The 22,011-nt window shown below is 38.0% G+C and overlaps 1 protein-coding gene across 1 annotated transcript; it reads left to right on the top strand.

Annotated features, from left to right (window-relative positions):
* The first annotated feature begins 439 nt into the window (after positions 1–439).
* LOC137628273 (uncharacterized transmembrane protein DDB_G0289901-like) lies at positions 440–1,705 on the top strand. Its single transcript, XM_068359436.1, has one exon. The coding sequence runs from the start codon at positions 440–442 to the stop codon at positions 1,703–1,705; it is 1,266 nt and encodes a 421-aa protein (XP_068215537.1).
* Positions 1,706–22,011: the final 20,306 nt, after the last annotated feature.

Below are 22,011 nucleotides of genomic sequence, written 5' to 3'. Positions count from 1 at the left end.
TTATTGTTTTAAGTTGGGGGAAATTGAAATACTCGTACGTTATTCCCATGTTTTTCTGGAAGTTTAAAATGAATATCATTAGGAAGGAGGGTAAAAGGAGGGCAAGTATGTTGTTCGTTTAAGTAATGAGCACTCGCTTTTCGTTGTCAGTCTTCATTGTGTTATTTTTCTTGAGTGATGGAGACAAACATTGAAGGTTGCAAATGAGTCCTCTTGGAGGGAAAAACATTTGGGGTTGAAGAGGCAAGATATGTAGATGGAGAAAACATTACGGGCTTTAAGGAGTTGGGGCTGTAGATGGAGAAAACCCCAATAGGTGTTGGGGCTGTAGATGGAGAAAACCCCAATAGGGGTTGGGGCTGTAGATGGAGAAAATATTGGGGCTTTAAGTGGTTGGGGCTGTATATGGAGAAAACCCCAATAGGGGTTGGGGCTGTAGATGGAGAAAACCCCAATAGGTGTTGGGGCTGTAGATGGAGAAAACAGTGGGGCTGTAGATGGAGAAAACAGGGGGGCTGTAGATGGAGAAAACAGTGGGGCTGTAGATGGAGAAAACATTGGGGCTGTAGATGGAGAAAACAGGGGGGCTGTAGATGGAGAAAACATTGGGGCTGTAGATGGAGAAAACAGGGGGGCTGTAGATGGAGAAAACATTGGGGCTGTAGATGGAGAAAACAGTGGGGCTGTAGATGGAGAAAACAGGGGGGCTGTAGATGGAGAAAACAGGGGGGCTGTAGATGGAGAAAACATTGGGGCTGTAGATGGAGAAAACAGGGGGGCTGTAGATGGAGAAAACATTGGGGCTGTAGATGGAGAAAACAGGGGGGCTGTAGATGGAGAAAACAGGGGGGCTGTAGATGGAGAAAACATTGGGGCTGTAGATGGAGAAAACAGGGGGGCTGTAGATGGAGAAAACATTGGGGCTGTAGATGGAGAAAACAGGGGGGCTGTAGATGGAGAAAACAGGGGGGCTGTAGATGGAGAAAACATTGGGGCTGTAGATGGAGAAAACAGGGGGGCTGTAGATGGAGAAAACATTGGGGCTGTAGATGGAGAAAACAGGGGGGCTGTAGATGGAGAAAACAGGGGGGCTGTAGATGGAGAAAACATTGGGGCTGTAGATGGAGAAAACAGGGGGGCTGTAGATGGAGAAAACATTGGGGCTGTAGATGGAGAAAACAGGGGGGCTGTAGATGGAGAAAACAGTGGGGCTGTAGATGGAGAAAACAGGGGGGCTGTAGATGGAGAAAACAGTGGGGCTGTAGATGGAGAAAACAGTGGGGCTGTAGATGGAGAAAACAGTGGGGCTGTAGATGGAGAAAACATTGGGGCTGTAGATGGAGAAAACAGTGGGGCTGTAGATGGAGAAAACAGGGGGGCTGTAGATGGAGAAAACAGGGGGGCTGTAGATGGAGAAAACATTGGGGCTGTAGATGGAGAAAACAGGGGGGCTGTAGATGGAGAAAACATTGGGGCTGTAGATGGAGAAAACAGGGGGGCTGTAGATGGAGAAAACAGTGGGGCTGTAGATGGAGAAAACAGGGGGGCTGTAGATGGAGAAAACAGTGGGGCTGTAGATGGAGAAAACATTGGGGCTGTAGATGGAGAAAACAGTGGGGCTGTAGATGGAGAAAACATTGGGGCTGTAGATGGAGAAAACATTAGAGACTTCAGGGGCTTTGGCTGTTGGTGGAGGAGACATTAGGGGCTTTAAGGGACTGGCGCTTTAGATGGAGAAAATATTAGGGTCTTGAAGGGACTGGGGCTGTAGTTGGAGAAAACATTAGGGGCTTTTAGTGGTTGGGGCTGTAGATGGAGAAAACATTATAGGCTTTAAGTGGTTGGGGCTGTAGATGGAGAAAACATTATAGGCTTTAAGTGGTTGGGGCTGTAGATGGAGAAAACATTATAGGCTTTAAGTGGTTGGGGCTGTAGATAGAGAAAACATTAGAGGCTTTAATGGGTTGGGGCTGTAGATGGAGAAAACATTGGGGCTTTAAGAGGTTGGGGCTTTAGAAGGAAAAAACATGGGGGTTTAATGGGTTGTGGTTGTAGATGGAGAAAACATTAGAGACTTTAAGGGGCCGTGGCTGTTGATGGAGGAGACATTAGGGGGTTTAAGGGACTGGGGCTTTAAATGGAGAAAACATTAGGGTCTTGAAGGGACTGGGGCTGTAGGTGGAGAAAACATGAGGGGGTTTAAGGGCTTGGGGCGGTAGAAGGAGAGAACATTGGAGCCTTCAAGGGACTGTGGTTGTAGATGGAGAAGACATGAGGGGGTTTAAGGGCTTGGGGCGGTAGAAGGAGAGAACATTGGAGCCTTCAAGGGACTGTGGTTGTAGATGGAGAAGACATTGGGGCTTTAAGTGGTTGGGGCTGTAGATGGAGATTAGAAAGGAAACTATAAGAGAGATTACTCGAGTACCATATGTGGATGAGATCATGGTGAGGGGTAGATGGAGATGGTTTGGGCATGCTCTTTGCACTCCCCAAGAGAGATTAGTTCACCAAACGTTCATATGGACTCCAGAAGGCACTAGAAGAGTTGGAAGAACCAGACCTACGTAGCTGAGGACTATGAAGCGCGATGTAGATGATGAATGGAGAAGTATTGAATTTAAAGCTCAAGATAGAGACGACCGGGGAAATCTAACCAGGGCCCTTTGGGTCAATAGGTGTAGGAGGAGATGATGGTGATGATGAGATTCTCCTGCTATGTCATCTAATATCGCATTACCACCAACAAGAATATTTTAGAGAAATGTTAGTTTGCATAATTTACGTTCAATTACAGGTGTATAAACTAGTTACTTTGTGAACTTGAAAGCTGTTCTGAATTGATTGTAATACGATTTGAATAAAGAATGGAGAATATCTATCATGAGGTTATATAATTTTCGAGAAATTAAATGAAATAATGAGCCACATGGAATTTGCAAGTTAATGAAATTAAGAATTGCAAAATACACGAAAATAAAAAAAACAATATAAAATAAACATATAATAATAGAATATGCGACATTTATGTGTAGAGCTTAAGCTTCAATAATGAGCCACATGTAATTTATAAGTTAATGAGATTAAGAATTGAAAAATACACGAAAATAAAAATAAATAAAAAATAAACATACAATATTAGAATATGAGTCACTTATGTGTAGAGCTTAAGCTTCAATAATGAGCCGCGTGTAATTTACAATTCAATGAAATTAAGATTTGAAAAATACACGAAAATAAAAAAAAAAAAACAATAAAAATAAACATACAATAATAGAATATGCGACATTTATGTGTAGAGCTTAAGCTTCAATAATGAGCCACATGTAATTTAAAAGTGAATGAAATTAAGAATTGATAAGCATCAATAATGAATCCCATGTAATTTACAAGTTAATGAAATTAAGAATTGATAAGCATCAATAATGAGCCACATGTAATTTACAAGTCAATGAAATTAAGAATTGATAAGCATCAATAATGAGCCACATGTAATTTACAAGTGAATGAAATTAAGAATTGATAAGCATCAATAATGAACCACATGTAATTTACAAGTGAATGAAATTAAGAATTGATAAGCATCAATAATGAGCCACGTGTAATTTACAAGTGAATGAAATTAAGAATTGATAAGCATCAATAATGAACCACATGTAATTTACAAGTTAATGAAATTAAGAATTGATAAGCATCAATAATGAGCCACGTGTAATTTGCAAGTCAATGAAATTAAGAATTGATAAGCATCAATAATGAACCACATGTAATTTACAAGTTAATGAAATTAAGAATTGATAAGCATCAATAATGAGCCACATGTAATTTACAAGTCGATGAAATTAAGAATTGAAAAATACACGGAAAAAAACATACAATATTAGAATATGCGACACTTATTTGTAGATCTTAAGCACCAACACTCATGTATTTATTTTCGTATGTATAAAACGAATAAAGGAATTGCATTGTTCTTACTGGGGGTTGGGTAGGGGTTGTGTGGGGGGGGGGGTGAAAGGCACCCACGCAGATGTATTTGTTATGAAAGTTCAAAAGCCCTGAGGAAGCAATCATCATAAACTACGAGCATTGCGCCATTTTTGTTTCCTAACTAAACTTCCAGTTTGTTTACGAGGACGGCAAGTCACTATGATGTACACATATGATTTTATGTTTAGTATTGAGAAAAGAATTTACAACGTTTCAGGCCTGTGGTAACTTTCCACATATTTGGTCTTTCTCTTCTCCAGAAAGTTATTCATTATCATTATCAGCATCATCTCCTCTTACACTTATTGACGTAAATGGTCTCGGTTAGATTTCCCCAGTCGTCTCTATATTGAGCTTTTAATTCAATACTACTCCATTCATCATCTACTTCTCGCTTCATATTCCTCAGGCATGTAGGTCTGGGTCTTCCAACTCATCTAGGGCCCTGTGGAGCCCATCTCCTCTTACACTTATTGACGTAAATGGGCCTCGAATGTATTTCCCCAGTCGTTTCTATCTTGAGCTATACTCAATACTTCTCCATTCATCATCATCTACTTCGCGCTTCATAGTCCTCAGCCATGTAGGTCTGGGTCTTCCAACTCATCTAGGGCCCTGTGGAGCCCAGCTGATGGTTTGTTAAAGGTGATGGCTGCCTCAGCCGCGTTGCTTTTATAGAATAAATTTTCTATGATTCTAGGACACTCCAAAATGAAACCATTGTTCTCAAGTCTTAGGTAGTACCATAGCCTCTGCACCATAGACTTCCACTGTCTTGGGTTAGAGTTGTCTTGCTTGAGGGTACACTCGGGCACACTATTCTATCTTATTTCTTTTCCTCTTGTTTTGTTCAAGTTTTAATAGTTTATATAAAAAATATTTTTTTTAATGTTGTTGCTGTTCTTGAAATATTATATTTTTCCTTTCCTCACTGGGCTATTTTTTTATCTAGGATCCCTTGAGCTTACAACATCCTAGTTTTCTAACTAACGTTGTACAGTAGCTTAGCGAGTAATAATGATAAATAAGATTTCTCTCAATATTACTTCATTCTGCCAGTAGTTGTATAATATTTATTCTTTATGAGGAGGACGTAAACACAAGTCAATACTTTCTTTTACTTATGTTTTCTTTCCTCTCATTAAGAATGACCATCTAGCAATTGCTGGAAATTCCATATAATTAAAGCCACCGAGACAGAAATTTCTCTTAATAAACTTGTATCAAAGAGGGTTCCCTTCCGAAATTATTATTATTATTATTATTATTATTATTATTATTATAACTTTTGTCGTAAAGAAGGACCAAGGCCCAATTGCTGGAAATTTTATCTAATTAAAGCCACCGAGACAGAAATCTCTCTTAATAAACATGTATCAAAGAGGGTTCCCTTCCGAAATTATTATTATTATTATTATTATTATTATTATTATTATTATTATTATTTCTATTATAACTTTTGTCGAAAATCCATTCCAAAACACAAAGATCCATCCCAAAATATCAACTGTTTCCGATAATAGAATATATTACATGCTCGGCAAAAAAGACAATTTAATATTTCTTCCCTTTCACTGGCCCCTTGTCACCCTGCGGGCTTTAAACCCAATATTCCTTTTATTTCACCCTGAAATTCTACCCAGAGGACCAAGACCACTGGCGTCCCGTTCGGTAGTTTATCTCGTCTGCAGTAGAAAGACGACTTCTGAACCATTTTGTAAAAGCCCGGTCACACCGCCCGAACGTTGCTGGAGCGTTCCTGGAACGGTAGGGAGGTGGACCAAACCCTCGAAAATTTAATTTAACGTTTTGACGTTCGGTCTTTATTAGGCTGCTGAAAGTAGCAAATCCTCGCATATTTCCTGAGTTTTCTTACACCTCTATTATGGAAGTTGCTAATTTATGCAGTAAGGGTATTGGTATACAGGATGTTGAATAGCGTAGCGGAGTGATATTACAGTCACCAACCTGTAAAAGATGATAACAAAGTAGGGTAAAAAAATTATGGTCGCTGTATCTTAATTAAAATTACGGTTTTTTTTAACAGTTTATTAAAAAGTAAAAGCGACTGAAACTTTTCGACATCCTGTATACCAATACCCTTATTGCATAAATTAGCAACTTCCATAATAGAGGTGTAAGAAGACTCAGGAAATATGAGAGGATTTGCTACGGTCAGCAGCCTAATAAAGACCGAACGTAGAAACGTTAGATTAAATTTTCGAGGGTTTGTTCCACCTCCCTACCGTTCAAGGAACGCTCCAGCAACGTTCGGGTGGTGTGACCGGACCTTACGTTTTCAACAGCCAACGTTAACCATATTGCGATGACTGTTTGGTACCATGGACAGTGAGGCATTTGTTGACCGAATTATTATTATTAATTGCTAAGCTTCAGCCCTAGTTGGAAAAGCAGGGTGCTACAAGCCCAGGGGCCCCAACAGGGAAAATAGCCCAGTAAGGAAAGGAAAGAAGGAAAATTAACTTTTAAGAAGAGTAACAACATTAATATAAATATATCCTATATAAACTATAAAGTTTTTAACAACAAGAGTAAGAGAAACAAGACAGAACAGCGTGCCCGAGGTTACCCTTACGCAAGAGAATGCCCCACTTATAGTAGCGAGAGAATTAGATATCTGAGGATGGCAGGTTCATCCTCGCCAAGATTCTTGGACATGATGTGGTGTACAATGCTAGTGGTAATTTTAGCTTTATTTCAGAAGCAGGTCTTCTTAAAGATATTTAACTTTTAAAATGACATCTTTGCTCATATGGTTTTAATTGAATATTTTTTAATTTTTTGTTTACAATAAACAATATCGGCGTCAATGACCTTAGATGTCAGGATGCCAGAGCATCTCATATCAATCAATCAACTGTTTCAACTGATCTAATTCTTCAAAGGATTTGAAGGTATCAGTTGAAGGCCTCCATTATGGGGGCGTTTGAAGTAAGTCTTTGACTTGCTGGACTGAGAAGCAGGAGTTGGATTTGGGAGTAGAAGGGTTTTTAAAGGTTTAAAAGCCACTCATGAATGGCAGAGGCAAGGGACAGTGACATTACCCTATCAAGCAGGAAAGGCCCTAGAGACTGACGAAATATACATATGATCAGCGTCCAAGCCCCCTCCCCATCCAAGCTATGACCAAGGAGGGCCAGGCAATGGCTGACCCCCATCCTTAGCTCACAAGGATGGTGAGGTCGCAGCGACCAAAGACACTAACGAGTTTTAGGGGAACTCGAACCCCAGTCTGGCGATCACTACTCAGGGACGTTACCACATCGGCCAAGGGAAACATTATAAAATCGAAAATGGAAAGAAAGCAATATTTGCTTTCCTGTGCTTTCAGCTATAACACTTCAGCCTGAAGTAACTCTCATGCAGGCTCACGAGAGAGAGAGAGAGAGAGAGAGAGAGAGAGAGAGAGAGAGAGAGAGAGAGAGAGAGAGAGAGAGAGAGAGCCGATTTAGGAAAAGTCAAAAAGATATATTTGATAGATACATGAAAACGGAAAAAGTGAAGCAAATGTTTTTTTTCTGTTAGCTTTTCGGGATTTAGCCAGAGAGAGAGAGAGAGAGAGAGAGAGAGGAGAGAGAGAGAGAGAGAGAGAGAGAGAGAGAGAGAGAGAGAGAGAGAGAGAGAGAGAGGTTTGATTTAAGAGACAGGCGAACTGAAAATTCAAGAAAATGTTCTTGCTTCTCTTATACTCTACCCGTTAGAAAAGGAATTAAATGACCCTCTTCGCCCTTGTTTTAAGAAAGTACCCTTTATAATAGACTCTCCGCAAGGAGTGTACTAGTGTACTACACCAAGGCTTCTGTTTAAGAGAAATTGGTCTTTTAGTATCCCAAATGTTTGAGTTTGAACTCAAGGGCCTCATGAATAACACGGTCAAAGCAGTTTGAAAACAAGGGTCTCATGAATAACACGGTCAAAGAAGTTTGAAAACAATGGCCTCATGAATAACACGGTCAAAGCAGTTTGAAAACAAGGGTCTCATGAATAACACGGTCAAAGGCAGCACTAAAATCAAGGCCAGTCATACGAACTTCCTGACCACAATCAAGGGATTTTTTTTACAGCATTGGAGATTGAAATAGCAATAGAACTCATGGATTTATGAAAAATAACCTTTAAAGCTCAATGTATTGTTTTAATTTACGTAAAATTGCACAAATTATGCAAAATATCTATTTATAGCTCAGTATTGAGCAGTAATTTATGCAAAATAACCATAGAAGTTCTGCATTGAGCTATGAGTTATGCAAAATAACCTTATGTTCAGAGAACAAGAGAATAACCTTATGTTCAGAGGACAAGAGAACTAGAGAATAACCTTATGTTCAGAGCACAAGAGAACAAGAGAATAACCTTATATTCAGATTACAAGAGAACAAGAAAATATCCTTATGTTCAGAGCACAAGAGAACAAGAAAATATCCTTATGTGCAGAGCACAAGAGAACAAGAAAATATCCTTATGTTCAGAGCACAAGAGAACAAGAAAATAACCCATGTTCAGAGCACAAGAGAAGAAGAAAATAACCTTATGTTCAGAGCACAAGAGAAGAAGAGAATAACCCATGTTCAGAGCACAAGAGAACAAGAAAATAACCTTATGTTCAGAGGATAGAACAACACTTCTCAGACAGCCTCAGATATTATTCAACCTTCTCTTCCGTGCGAAGAGGTAAAGTTTAGTAATGGTTTGAGAGTTCGTACATTACTCTTAAAACTTTTAGGTTTTATCATTTCAGCCTATATTTATTGCCCCTTTCAATCTAAAACTTTGCTGGGCTTGAACAACATCAGTTTGAGAAATGTTCATGTTTTTTCATCGTGAACAACATACATTTGATCAATACTGTACCAACCGTGTGTCACACGATCGCACATAGTTCATTTTGTGTATATATTATGCTTGTATCTTCGCTCTTCCCTCGCACTAAAAAGAATCTGAATAAACATGTCTGTTTCATGTCTGTTTTTCTCACCGGTAACGGTGTCGATTTTGAACATGAAATTTCTTGTTGTCTTGAGCTTTTTTATATAAAGGAGAGTGTTCTATAATAAACTCACTCAGTCGCTTTCATCCTGTCTTTGAGTCACAACCTTCTCTCGGCATTTAGTTGGATATAAAAGAAAATTATGTAAATCAATGATTTATGAATTGATTTATCCTCTCTCTCTCTCTCTCTCTCTCTCTCTCTCTCTCTCTCTCTATATATATATATATATATATGCACACTATTTTTGGTTTTAATATCGTAAGGGTAAATCCAAATAAATAAAGGATTTGAAGCCTGAATAATAACATGAATGAATCTGTACATAAGTTAAGGAAAAAAAACATTAAGTCCCAGACTTGTATTATTATTATTATTATTAAAATTATTATTATTATTATTATTACTAAGCATATTATATAAAAAAAAAATCAGATAAAAATACGAAATATGAATCTTCTCGGAGCACACCTCTTATTCCATCCATAGCAAATTTTTTGCTCTTCCTCCTAACCTGGATTTCATCCCTCCATCCTGTCATAGCAGATTAGGCACTGTCATGCTTGAAGGGTTCTTTTTAAGTTCCCCTCTCTCTCTCTCCCCTTAGGAAAAGGGACGATTATTTCTTAACCTTTTTTTACCGAGACATCCTTAAATGCTATTTAATTTACATTTGGTCGTGCAACCCACTGGGAAAGGGTCGCGGTTTTTTATTCCTATTTTTTTGAAATATTGGAAGCAATTGTTTATGCAAATTTACATCTTATGGTGCAACCGACTGGGAAAAGGTCGTGGTTTATTTATTACTATTTTTTAAAGTATTGGAAGCAATTGTTTATTCAAATTTACATCTTGTGGTGCAACCCACTGGGAAAGGGTCGCGGTTTATATATTCATATATTCCTATTTTTTTAAATATTCGAAGCAATTGTTTATGCAAATTCACTAATTTCCTATGTATATTTATCATCATCATCATATGCCGTTACTAGTCCACTGCAGGACAAAGGCCTCAGACATGTCCTTCCATACATCTTGTCGTGCAACCCTCCGGGAAGGGGTCGTGGTTTATTTATTATTATTTTTTGAAATATTTGAAGCAATTGTTTATGCAAATTCACTAATTTCTTATGTATATTTATCACCATCTTCATCACCAGCTGTTACTAGTCCAATGCAGGACAAAGGCCTCAGACATGTCCTTCCATACATTTTGTCGTGCAACCCACTGGGAAAGGGTCGCGGTTTATATATTCATATATTCCTATTTTTAGAATATTGGAAGCAATTGTTTATGCAAATTCACTAATTTCTTATGTATATTTATTATCATATTCATATGCCATTGCCAGTCCAATGCAGGACAAAGGCCTCAGACATGTCCTTCCATACATCTTGTCGTGCAACCCTCCGGGAAGGGGTCGTGGTTTATTTATTCCTATTTTTTAAAAGATTAGAAGAAATTGTTTATGGAAATTCACTAACTTCTTATGTATATTTATCACCATCTTCATCACCAGTTCTTACTAGTCCAATGCAGGACAAAGGCCTCAGACATGTCCTTCCACTCGCGTCTGTCTATGGTCTTTTTATGCCATATATATCACTATTTTTTAAAACATTGAAAGCAAATATTTATGGAAATTCACTAAATTCTTATGTATATTTATTATCATCTTCATCAGCCGTTACTAGTCCACTGCAGGACAAAGGCCTCAGACGTGTCCTTCCACCCGTGTCTATTTATGGTCTTTCTATGCCAGTTTATATCCGCAAATTTTCTTAGTTCGTCAATCCATCGTGTTCTTTCCCTTCCCCTGCCTCCCTTGCAATATCTAGGGACCTATTCTGTTATTCTTAATGTCTGTCTATTATCTGTCAGTCTCATTATATATCTTAAATGTTGTTAGAATATCCTCTACTTTAGTTTGCTCTCTTATCCATATTACTCTTTTTCCTTTTTCTTTCTCTCGGTGTTATTCCCCCTCGTTATTCTTTCCATACCTCTTTGAATTGTAACTAGCATAGTAAGGCTCCATAAGTTGAAGCTAAGAGCATCTGATTAGATACTTTACATTTTATAGAAAGTGGCATTTTGCATTTCATAATCCCTTGCTTATCCTTCTATAAATTTTAGTCTCGTGTCTTGCGGAAACACTTCGTGGCGGAGTGGTATGGTCACTGGCATACAGATATCCTGGACGAGGGTTCAAATCCCCGCCGGTCCGATATCATAGTCTTTGGGCGGTTCCGCCTTGGGCTCTGATCCCGAGGTCGTTAAGAGAATCCAGACTTTAATGTATTAATATATATGGCTTTTTTGAAATATGAAAGAAACACGTTTAAATGTGCAAAAAAAAAATTATCATATATATATATATATATATATATATTATATATACATATTTATATATATATTATATGTATATTATATATATTTATATATATATTACATATATATATATTTATATATATATATACATATATATATACATATATATATGTATATATATGTATGTATATATATATATATATATATATATATCTATATATATATATGTATAACTTTTCCTAGTTTTGGAAACCAATAAAAAGTGCTGGAAAATATTTCAGTAAAAAATAAGTCAATCAACATTTTCAGGTTTCCTAAACAATGGACAACAGAATATCAATAGAAATGAATAATTTTGAAATAATTATTTAAAAGTAATGTAAGGTTTCATTTTGCAGCATCCTAATAAGAGTTTGGTTAATACATTATATTTTTCACTTTTAGTACATCATTGAGTAAAAATAAATTTTCCATTTTTCATACAAAATTGAGTGTAAATCCATAGGGGTCATTTTTCAGTATTTTAGAAAAAAAAAGAAAGTTCTCATACTTTCTACTTGTCATAAAATTTCTGCTTTTAATTCCAACATCATTTCTCAAGGTCACACTCGCCCTTTCCATACAATAACCCTTTCCTTATACCCAGCCTTTCCTTACACTCACCCTTTCGTTAAACTCACCCTTTCATTACACTCACCTTTTCCTTACACTCACCCTTTCCTTTCACCCACCTTTTCCATACACTCATCCTCTCCTTACACTCACCCTTTTCTTGCGCTCACCCTTTCCTTACACTCATCCTTTCCTTTCACTCACCTTTTTCTTGCGCTCACCCTTTCCTTACACTCACTCTTTCCTTACACTCACCCTTTCCATACACTCACCCTTTTCTTACACTCACCCTTTCCTTACATTCGCCCTTTCCTTACACTCACCCTTTCCTTACAATCACCTTTTCCTTTCACTCACCCTTTCCTTACACTCACCCTCTCCTTACACTCGCCCTTTCCTTACACTCACTCTTTCCTTACACTCACCCTTTCCTTACACCCACCCTCTCCTTACACTCAACCTTTCCTTACACTCACCCTTTCCTTACACCCACCCTCTCCTTACACTCAACCTTTCCTTACACTCACCCTTTCCTTACACCCACCCTCTCCTTACACTCAACCTTTCCTTACACTCACCCTTTCCTTACACTCACCCTTTCCTTACACCCACCCTCTCCTTACACTCAACCTTTCCTTACACTCACCCTTTCCTCACTCTCACCCTTTCCTCACACTCACATTTTCCTTACACTCACCCTTTCCTTTCACTCACCCTTTCCTTACACTCTTCTTATCCTTTCACTCGCCCTTTCCTTACACCCACCCTTTACTTACACTTGCCCTTTCCTTACACTCCCCCTTTCCTTACACTCACACTTTCCTCACACTCACATTTTCCTTACACTCACCCTTTCTTTACAATCACCCTTTCCTCACACTCACATTTTCCTTACACTCACCCTTTCCTTTCTCTCACCCTTACCTTACACTCACACTTTTCTTTCACTCACCTTTTCCTTACAAAAACCCTTTCCTTACACTCAACCTTACCTTACACCCACCTTTTCCTTACACTCACCCTTTCTTCACACTCACTTTGGTCCTTCTTGAAGACTTCCTTCTCTCTTGTCATATCAAGTCCCATCTTTTCCGATAGAATCGGTCTTCCCCTTTTACACCATATAATTGCATCACCTCTGCTATCCGATTTCCTTTCAATCTTTCATTCTGAAATCCTTCTATTCCTCACCTTTATCTTGTTTGGGATGTTGTCTTTCTTAAGTTATTTCTCAAAATTTTGAGCCGAAATTCTTCTTCTTCTTCTTCTTCTTCTTCTTCTTCTTCTTCTTCTTCTTCTTCTTCTTCTTCTTCTTCTTCTTCTTCTTCTTCTTCTTCTTCTTCTTCTTCTTCTTCTTATTATTATTATTATTATTATTATTATTATTATTATTATTATTATTATTATTAGGTAAGCTACAACTTTATACTCAATTTATTTTAATGAGGTGCATTTGCTCTGCCTCGTAGGAGTGCCCTTTTAGCTCGAAAGAGTTTCCTGCTAGTGATTGGTTAGAATTATCTTGTCTAACCAATCAGCCAGCAGGAAAATTTTCCGAGCTAAAAGGGCACCCTTGCGAGACAGAACAAATGCACCTCACTAAAAAAAATTGAATATAGTTGGAAAAGCAGGGTGGTAGAAGCTCAAGGATTCCAACAGGGGAAATATCCCATTGAGGAAAGGAAATGAATGAATAAATAAACGACATGAGAAGTGATAAATGAAGAATATAAGATATTTTAAGATCGGAAACAGTGTTAAAATAGATATGTCATACATAAACGATGAAGAGAGACTTATGTCAGCCTGTTTAACATGTAAACTTCATCTGCAAGTTTGAACTATATATAGAAACCTTGAATTAATTTTGTTACGTAACTTATATGTCATGTAACTCTTGAAATGGTGATTGTAACATTACCAATCCCTCTCTCTCTCTCTCTCTCTCTCTCTCTCTCTCTCTCTCTCTCTCTTTTAAAAGGGAAATCTATAACATGGCCTATTCATTATTCTCTTTTTATAGCTCTTAAGGTGATGTGTTTCATTCACAACGGACATTTTCTTTTAAATGGGAACCGGGGAAAATTGGGAACATCGAAATAGGAACCTGTATAAAACCTGAAATAAATGGGAACCTGGAACAAATGAAAACAGGGAATAAATTGAAACCTAGAACAAATAGGAACCTAGAACAAATGGGGACCGGGAACAAATAGGGTCGTGAAACAAATTGGAACTGGGAACAAATAGGAACTGGGAACAAATGGGAACTGGGAACAAATAGGAACCTGAAGCAAATGGGAACTGGGAACAAATAGGAACCTGAAGCAAATGGGAACCTGGAACACATAGGAACCTGGAATAAAAGGAAACTGGGAACAAATGGGAACCTGGAACAAAAGGAAACTTGGAAGAAATGGGAACTTGAAACAAACTGGAACCTGGAACAAAGGGGAACCTGAAGCAAAGGGGAACCTGGAACAATTGGAAACTGTTCCTTTATTTTGCCTAAGTTTCTGTTTCCTTTATTCGCTAAAGGTTCTATGTCCTTTATTAGCATAAGGTTTTGTTTCCTTCATTTCCACGAAGGTCTGTCTCCTTCATTTTTATAACGTTATGTTCCTTACTTGTTCGTAAGTGTCTGTTCCTTATATTTGCGTAAAGTTCTGTTTTCTTCAGTTGCGTAAGATTGTTTTCTTAATTTGCGCAAGATTTTATTGCCTCAATATGCGTAAGGTTCTGTTTCCTTCTATTGCGTAAAATTGTTTCCTTAATTTGCATAAGGTTTTATTGCCTTAATATGCATAAGGGTCTGTTCGCTCCATTCGCGTAAGGTTCAACTATCTTCATTTGCGATAAGTTCGCTACTTATTATCCAGTATAAAGTCCTCTTCTGTCATTGTTAGGTATTATACACTGTTAAAAAAATCGTAATTTTAGTCGGAAATTCTCCGTAAAAATATAGTTCCCAACCGTATTTCAGTAAAATACAGGCGACCGTAATTTTACGTTACTTTTTTATCATCTTTTACGGGTTGGTGACCGTAATATCACTCCTTTACGTCAATATAGCCGTTTTTTAAAACGGTAAAAATCCTGGAATAAATGTTGCCAAGAATTTATCGTTTTTTAATGCCATTTTTTAACAGTGTATATCAATTCGAGGTTCATTTCATTATTTTCAGTCCCTGGTCTCTCCATTCGCATCAGGTTCTATAAATAGGTTCATTATTAGGTTCAGGGTTTAAACCCGAGCGTGTGCCATGTGGCCATTACCTTAAATGCTGCTTTTTTACCTTAGATTACCTTAAAACCTTTTCCAATTCCCTTAAATTTCAAGCTAGTAAAACCGAAATAACCTTAGAATTACCTTGAAACCATGAAAATTACCACAATTACCTTGAAAGTTTAAAACCCTGGATAGGTCCAATTCCCTTAAATTTCAAGCTAGTAAACCCGAATTAACCTTAGAATTACCTTAAAACCTTGAAAATTACCTTAAACTAAGGTAATTACCATAAAAGTTTAAAACCCTGGTTAGGTCCAATTCCCTTAAATTTCAAGCTATTAAAACCGAAATAACCTTAGAATTACCTTAAAACCTTGAAAATTACCTCAAACTAAGGTAATACCCTGGCTAGGCGTTTGGATGTTCAATGCATTTGCGTTCACTCTGACGCCTTTAGTTTTCGACCGTGCCAGCGAATCTGATTTCAGGATTCCAGCTGAGCACAAAAAAACACTGGGGACAGGCAAGACCGAAATGCAAGGGGGCCGGGAGTAGCCCCCCCCCCCTCTCTCTCTCTCTCTCTCTCTCTCTCTCTCTCTCTCTCTCAAGCAAAAGCACATATTCTATCCGTTAAACTGTATATTGGATCAGTCTCTCTCTCTCTCTCTCTCTCTCTCTCTCTCTCTCTTAAGCAAAAGCACATATTCTATCCGTTAAACTGTATATTGGATCAGTCTCCTCCTCTCTCTCTCTCTCTCTCTCTCTCTCTCTTAAGCAAAAGCACATATTCTATCCGTTAAACTGTATATTGGATCAGTCTCTCTCTCTCTCTCTCTCTCTCTCTCTCTCTCTCTAAGCAAAAGCACATATTCTATCCGTTAAACTGTATATATTGGATCAGTCTCTCTCTCTCTCTCTCTCTCTCTCTCTCTCTTAAGCAAAAGCATATATTCTATCCGTTAAACTGTATATTGGATCAGTCTCTCTCTCTCTCTCTCTCTCTTCTCTCTCTCTCTCTCAAGCAAAAGCACATATTCTATCCGTTAAACTGTATATTGGATCAGTCTCTCTCTCTCTCTCTCTCTCTCTCTCTCTCTCTTAAGCAAAAGCACATATTCTATCCGTTAAACTGTAAATTGGATCAGTCTCTCTCTCTCTCTCTCTCTCTCTTCTCTCTCTCTTAAGCAAAAGCACATATTCTACTCCGTTAAACTGTATATTGGATCAGTCTCTCTCTCTCTCTCTCTCTCTCTCTCTCTCTCTCTTATGCAAAAGCACATATTCTATCCGCTATACTCTATATTGGCTCTCTCTCTCTCTCTCTCTCTCTCTCTCTCTCTCTTTCTTATGCAAAAGCACATATTCTATCCGCTATACTCTATATTGGTTCTCTCTCTCTCTCTCTCTCTCTCTCTCTCTCATGCAAATGCACATATTCTATCCGCTATACTCTCTCTCTCTCTCTCTCTCTCTCTCTCTCTCATGCAAAAGCACATATTCTACTCCGCTATACTCTCTCTCTCTCTCTCTCTCTCTCTCTCTCTCCTGGCCGTTTGGAGCCAGTTAAGGCACCCATTATTCACGTTTTTCACGATCGGAATACTCCGCTAACTTCCCTTCGCTTTCATCCGACGGTTCAAACCATTTGGCTTCGTTTATGCCTTTTTTTACGTTTTCTAGAAATGGAATTCTAAGGTTAAGTTTATATTTTATTTCGGTTGTAAATATTCCTTTTTAAACGATGCAAGGTTGGGGGAATTCCCTCTTCGTTTTTATTGTTATTATTATTATTATTATTATTATTATTATTATTTATTATTATTATTATTATGATTATAATTATAATTTTAATTATAATTGTAATTATAATTATGATTTATAATTATGTTTATAATGATAGTTATTATTATTATTATTATTATTATTATTGTTATTATTATTACTATTACTATTATTATGGTTATAATTTTAATTATAATTATAATTATAATTATAATCATATTTATAATGTTAATGATAATTGTTATTATTATTGTTATTATTATAATTATTATTATTATTATTACTACTAGCTAAGCTTCAACCCTAGTTGGAAAAGCAGGATGCTATAAACGACAAAGGGCTCCATTAGGGGAAAAAATACCTGTCAGTGTGTACTTTTATATCCAGAGAGGGAATCCTCACCTCGATCCTATCCAGTGAGGAAATCCTTTGATCTCTCAACCATTAAGGAAAACCTGCATCAACTTCATTCAGTGAGGAACTTCCTCCCCACCCCCAGCATCATCCCTTCAAACATCCCCTCCTTCTTCAGGCCCAACCTGGGAGACCCACACGAATGCCATATGTTCTAAATAGGAGATAAAACCCATTTGTTTAAGCCTTAGAAGGCTCGAGTTCTCTCAAAGAGAAAGAACAAAGGTTCGAGGATCGATTTAGTGCCCCCCACTCGTAAATAGACTCGTTCTTTACCTTCTAAGATATTCGATATAGCTCTCGTTTTTACTTGATTTAGATGAATGTTGATAAAAAGGGTATGAAAGAACGCATCTAAATGATTATGTGTGTGGGAGTTTTATGGGAAATTGTGTCTTTGTGTTTTCCTTTCTTAGTTTGGTGAAGGAAAGGGAGAATATGATTTTTAAAAAAGCTTTAAAAGCATCATTTTGTAATTAACCTTCTGTTTGATTAAAACCTTTGTATGGTTGATGTTGTGCAAGATTTGCAAGCGATGAATGGAATCTGAATGAATCACTGATTAATTAATCCGAGAGAGAGAGAGAGAGAGAGAGAGAGAGAGAGAGAGAGAGAGAGAACAAGGATTTTGATGACTTTTTACACTATTGCTACCTCTTACTCTCCGGGGAAATAGGAACATTATTGGAGCCCTTGTTGTGAATCATCCTCATTGACCTTAGATGACCTTAGAAGGTAGTAGGTTGGGCAGGACACCATCCACCCGTTGAGATACTACCACTAGGGAGGTATGGGGACCTTTGACTGGCCAGATAGTACTACATTGGATCCTTCTCTCTGGTTATGGTTCACTTTCCCTTTGCCTAGACATACACCGAATAGTCTGGCCTATTCTTTACATATTCTCATCTGTCCTCATACGTCTGACAACACTGAGATTGTCAAACAACTCTTCTTCTATCAAGGGGTTAACTTACTGCACTGTAATTATTCAATGGCTACTTTCCTCTTGGTAAGTATAGAAGAGACTCTTTAGCTATGGTAAGCAGCTCTTCTAGGAGAAGGACACTCCAAAATCGAACCATTGTTCTCTAGTCTTGGTAGTGCCATAGCCTCTGTACCATGGTCTTTCACTGTTTTGGGTTAGAGTTCTCTTGCTTGAGGGTACACTTGGGCTGCTGTTCTGTCTTGTTACTCTTGTTTTGTTTTGTTAAAGTTTTTATAGTTTATATAGGAAATATTTATTTAAGTGATGTTGCTGTTCCTAAAATATTATATTTTTCCTTGTTTTCTTTCCTCACTGGACTATTTTTCCTTTAGGAGCCCCTGGGCTTATATCATCCTGCTTTCCCAACTATGGTTGTAGCTTAGCAAGTAATAATAATAATAATAATAATAATAATAATAATAATAATAATAATGATATTGTGAATAGATATTATAAATAATATAAAATACAGTATTAAGCACTGGTAGTCAATTTATTGGCTGAAATAGATATGTTCCACGGCACCTCATTCTTGATGGCAGTTTTGTTGAAAGCAAAATAGATTTAACTATTTCTCAGGGTTAAATTAATGTTAATAGTATCTTTATTGCCTTAAAATTAGATTTCCTTCGAATAGGTTTCTTTTTCAAGAACATGCACGAAAAAATGTAAAATGTAATATGAGAGCCTTAAGATTTTGCACTCTGTCTAGACATCTAAATGACAAGAGATGCCTTTGGAAATAAGCCTTATTGAAATCAACTTTTGTTCATTATCTCCAATTCAAACGACTCCGACATTACAAAGTGGACTCAAGGAAAGTTAATTTAGGCATGGATGGAGTTACAGCTGAAAGAGGTAAAAAATAAGAGGTTAATGGGTGCTTTTTAAGCATTAGTCTTGGGGAGAGAGAGAGAGAGAGAGAGAGAGAGAGAGAGAGTAAATAAGTCATGGTGATTGTTATGATCTTGTTGATAATCGCGAAACAAACTAATGCATTGCCGAAGAGAGAGAGAGAGAGAGAGAGGAGAGAGAGAGAGAGAGAGAGAGAGAGAGAAAGAGAGAGAGAGGCAGTAAACAATTCTTGGCGATTGTTAAGCTCTTGTTGGTAATCGTGAATCAAACTAATGCATTGCCGAAGAGAGAGAGAGAGAGAGAGAGAGAGAGAGAGAGAGAGAGAGAGATTAAATGATTTATGGTGATTGTTATGCTCTTGTTGATAATCGCGAAACAAACGAATGCATTGCCGAAGAGAGAGAGAGAGAGAGAGAGAGAGAGAGAGTAAATGATTTATGGTGATTGTTATGATCTTGTTGATAATCGTGAATCAAACTAATGCATTGCCGAAGAGAGAGAGAGAGAGAGAGAGAGAGAGAGAGAGAGAGAGTAAATAATTCAAGGTGATTGTTATGATCTTGTTGATAATCGCGAAACAAACGAATGCACTGCCGGGGAGAGAGAGAGAGAGAGAGAGAGAGAGAGAGAGAGAGTAAATAAGTCATGGTGATTGTCATGATCTTGTTGATGATCGCGAAACAAGCTGATGCATTGTCGAAGAGAGAGAGAGAGAGAGAGAGAGAGAGAGAGAGAGAGTAAATAATTTATGGTGATTGTTATGATCTTGTTGATAATCACAAAACAAACTATTGCATTGCCGAAGAGAGAGAGAGAGAGAGAGAGAGAGAGAGAGAGATAATTCATGGTGATTGTTATGATATTGTTGATAATCGCGAAACAAATGAATGCATTGCCGAAGAGAGAGAGAGAGAGAGAGAGAGAGAGAGAGAGAGAGAGAGAGTAAATAATTTATGGTGATTGTTATGATCTTGTTGATAATCACAAAACAAACTATTGCATTGCCGAAGAGAGAGAGAGAGAGAGAGAGAGAGAGAGAGAGAGAGATAATTCATGGTGATTGTTATGATATTGTTGATAATCGCGAAACAAATGAATGCATTGCCGAAGAGAGAGAGAGAGAGAGAGAGAGAGAGAGAGAGAGAGAGAGAGTAAATAATTTATGGTGATTGTTATGATCTTGTTGATAATCACAAAACAAACTATTGCGTTGCCGAAGAGAGAGAGAGAGAGAGAGAGAGAGAGAGAGAGAGAGAGAGAAAGTAATTCATGGTGATTGTTAAGCTCTTGTTGATAATCGCGAAACAAACTAATGCATTGTCAAAGAGAGAGAGAGAGAGATAGAGAGAGAGAGAGAGAAAGAAAGTAATTTATGGTGATTGTTAAGCTCTTGTTTATAATCGCGAAACAAACTAATGCATTGTCAAGAGAGAGAGAGAGAGAGAGAGAGAGAGAGAGAGAGAGAGATGGATTGATTGATTTGAGGTTTTCTGGCATCTTGACATCTAAGGTCATTAACGAGAGAGAGAGAGAGAGAGAGAGAGAGTAAACAATTCTTGATAGTAGCAAAAGAGAACTAATTAGCTCTTGTAATTTTAGAGAGAGAGAGAGAGAGAGAGAGAGAGAGAGAGAGAGAGAGAGAGAGTAAACAATTCTTGATAGTAGCAAAAGAGAACTAATTAGTTCTTGAAATTTTAATTAACCATCTTAATCACTAAATACCACTGAGGACCTCGAAACAGACAAATGGATTACCTAATAAACTCCTCCCCCCCCACCTCACCTCATGTAAACAAACCATTAAGAAAATGCCAAGCCTTATGAAGTTTCGAACCAGCGCGACCCACTGAAGCGAAGCTGCCAATCTGGGTCACTTTACAAACGTGCAAAGTTTTAATGTTGCGGCGAAAGTCATAAAAGCCTTTGGTGGGGGGCGGTTCCGGAGCCCTAATGGCGTGTTAGCGAGCAATTAAGAGTTTTCTCCCTCGATGCAATGGCCCTTGACAGGTCATTTTTCTTGCGAGGGATTAAATATTTAAAAGGTCGGATTGGTGCTAGTCGAGGTGAATACTCTGGATCTTTATCTTTGGGTAGAAGCGACGGTTATGTTACGTTTAGAGTCCCACCGAGGGCCATTACCGCTTGCCAGTAAAGTTTGAACGTTTAAAGGCCGCTCATGAATGGCAGAGGCAAGGGACACTGACATTGCCCTTATCAAGCAGGACAATGCCTTAGAGACTGACTATATTACGGTAGAGTCCCACCCAACGTCATTACCGCTTGCCAGTAGTTTAAACGTTTAAAGGCCGCTCATGAATGGCAGAGGCAAGGAACAACTACATTGCCCCTATCAAGCAGAACAATGCCCTAGAAACTGACCATATATACATATGATCATCACCCAAGCTTCTTCTCACCCAAGCTAGGACCAAGGAGGGCCAGTCATTGGCTGCTGATGACTCAGCAGATAGATCTATAGGCTTCCGCAAAGTCCCCCATCCTTATCTCACAAGGGTGGTGATGTTGCAGCGACCAAAGGAACTAACGAATCTGAGTTGGACTCGAACCCCAGTTTGGCAATCATCAGGCAAGGACGCTACCTCCAGGCCACCACATAAGAGATTGATGTTTTTCTTTTTCGAAATATTACCTTGCGAGCCTATAGGTCTATCTGCTGAGTCATTAGCATCCATTGCCATGCCCTCCTTGGTCTTAGCTTGGGTGGAGAGGGGCTTGGGTGCTGATCATATTATATATGGTCAGTCTCTAGGGCATCGTCCTGCTTGATAGGGTAATGTCACTGT

Source organism: Palaemon carinicauda, chromosome 36 (genome assembly GCF_036898095.1).
Source record: "Palaemon carinicauda isolate YSFRI2023 chromosome 36, ASM3689809v2, whole genome shotgun sequence".
Taxonomy (NCBI): Eukaryota; Metazoa; Arthropoda; class Malacostraca; order Decapoda; family Palaemonidae; genus Palaemon; species Palaemon carinicauda.
This window is presented reverse-complemented; position numbering and strand designations above follow the sequence as displayed.

What these genes read in the sequence shown, in the direction of transcription:
- LOC137628273 (XM_068359436.1), top strand. Translation starts at nt 440, where the DNA reads ATGGAGAAAACCCCAATAGGTGTTGGGGCTGTAGATGGAGAAAACAGT.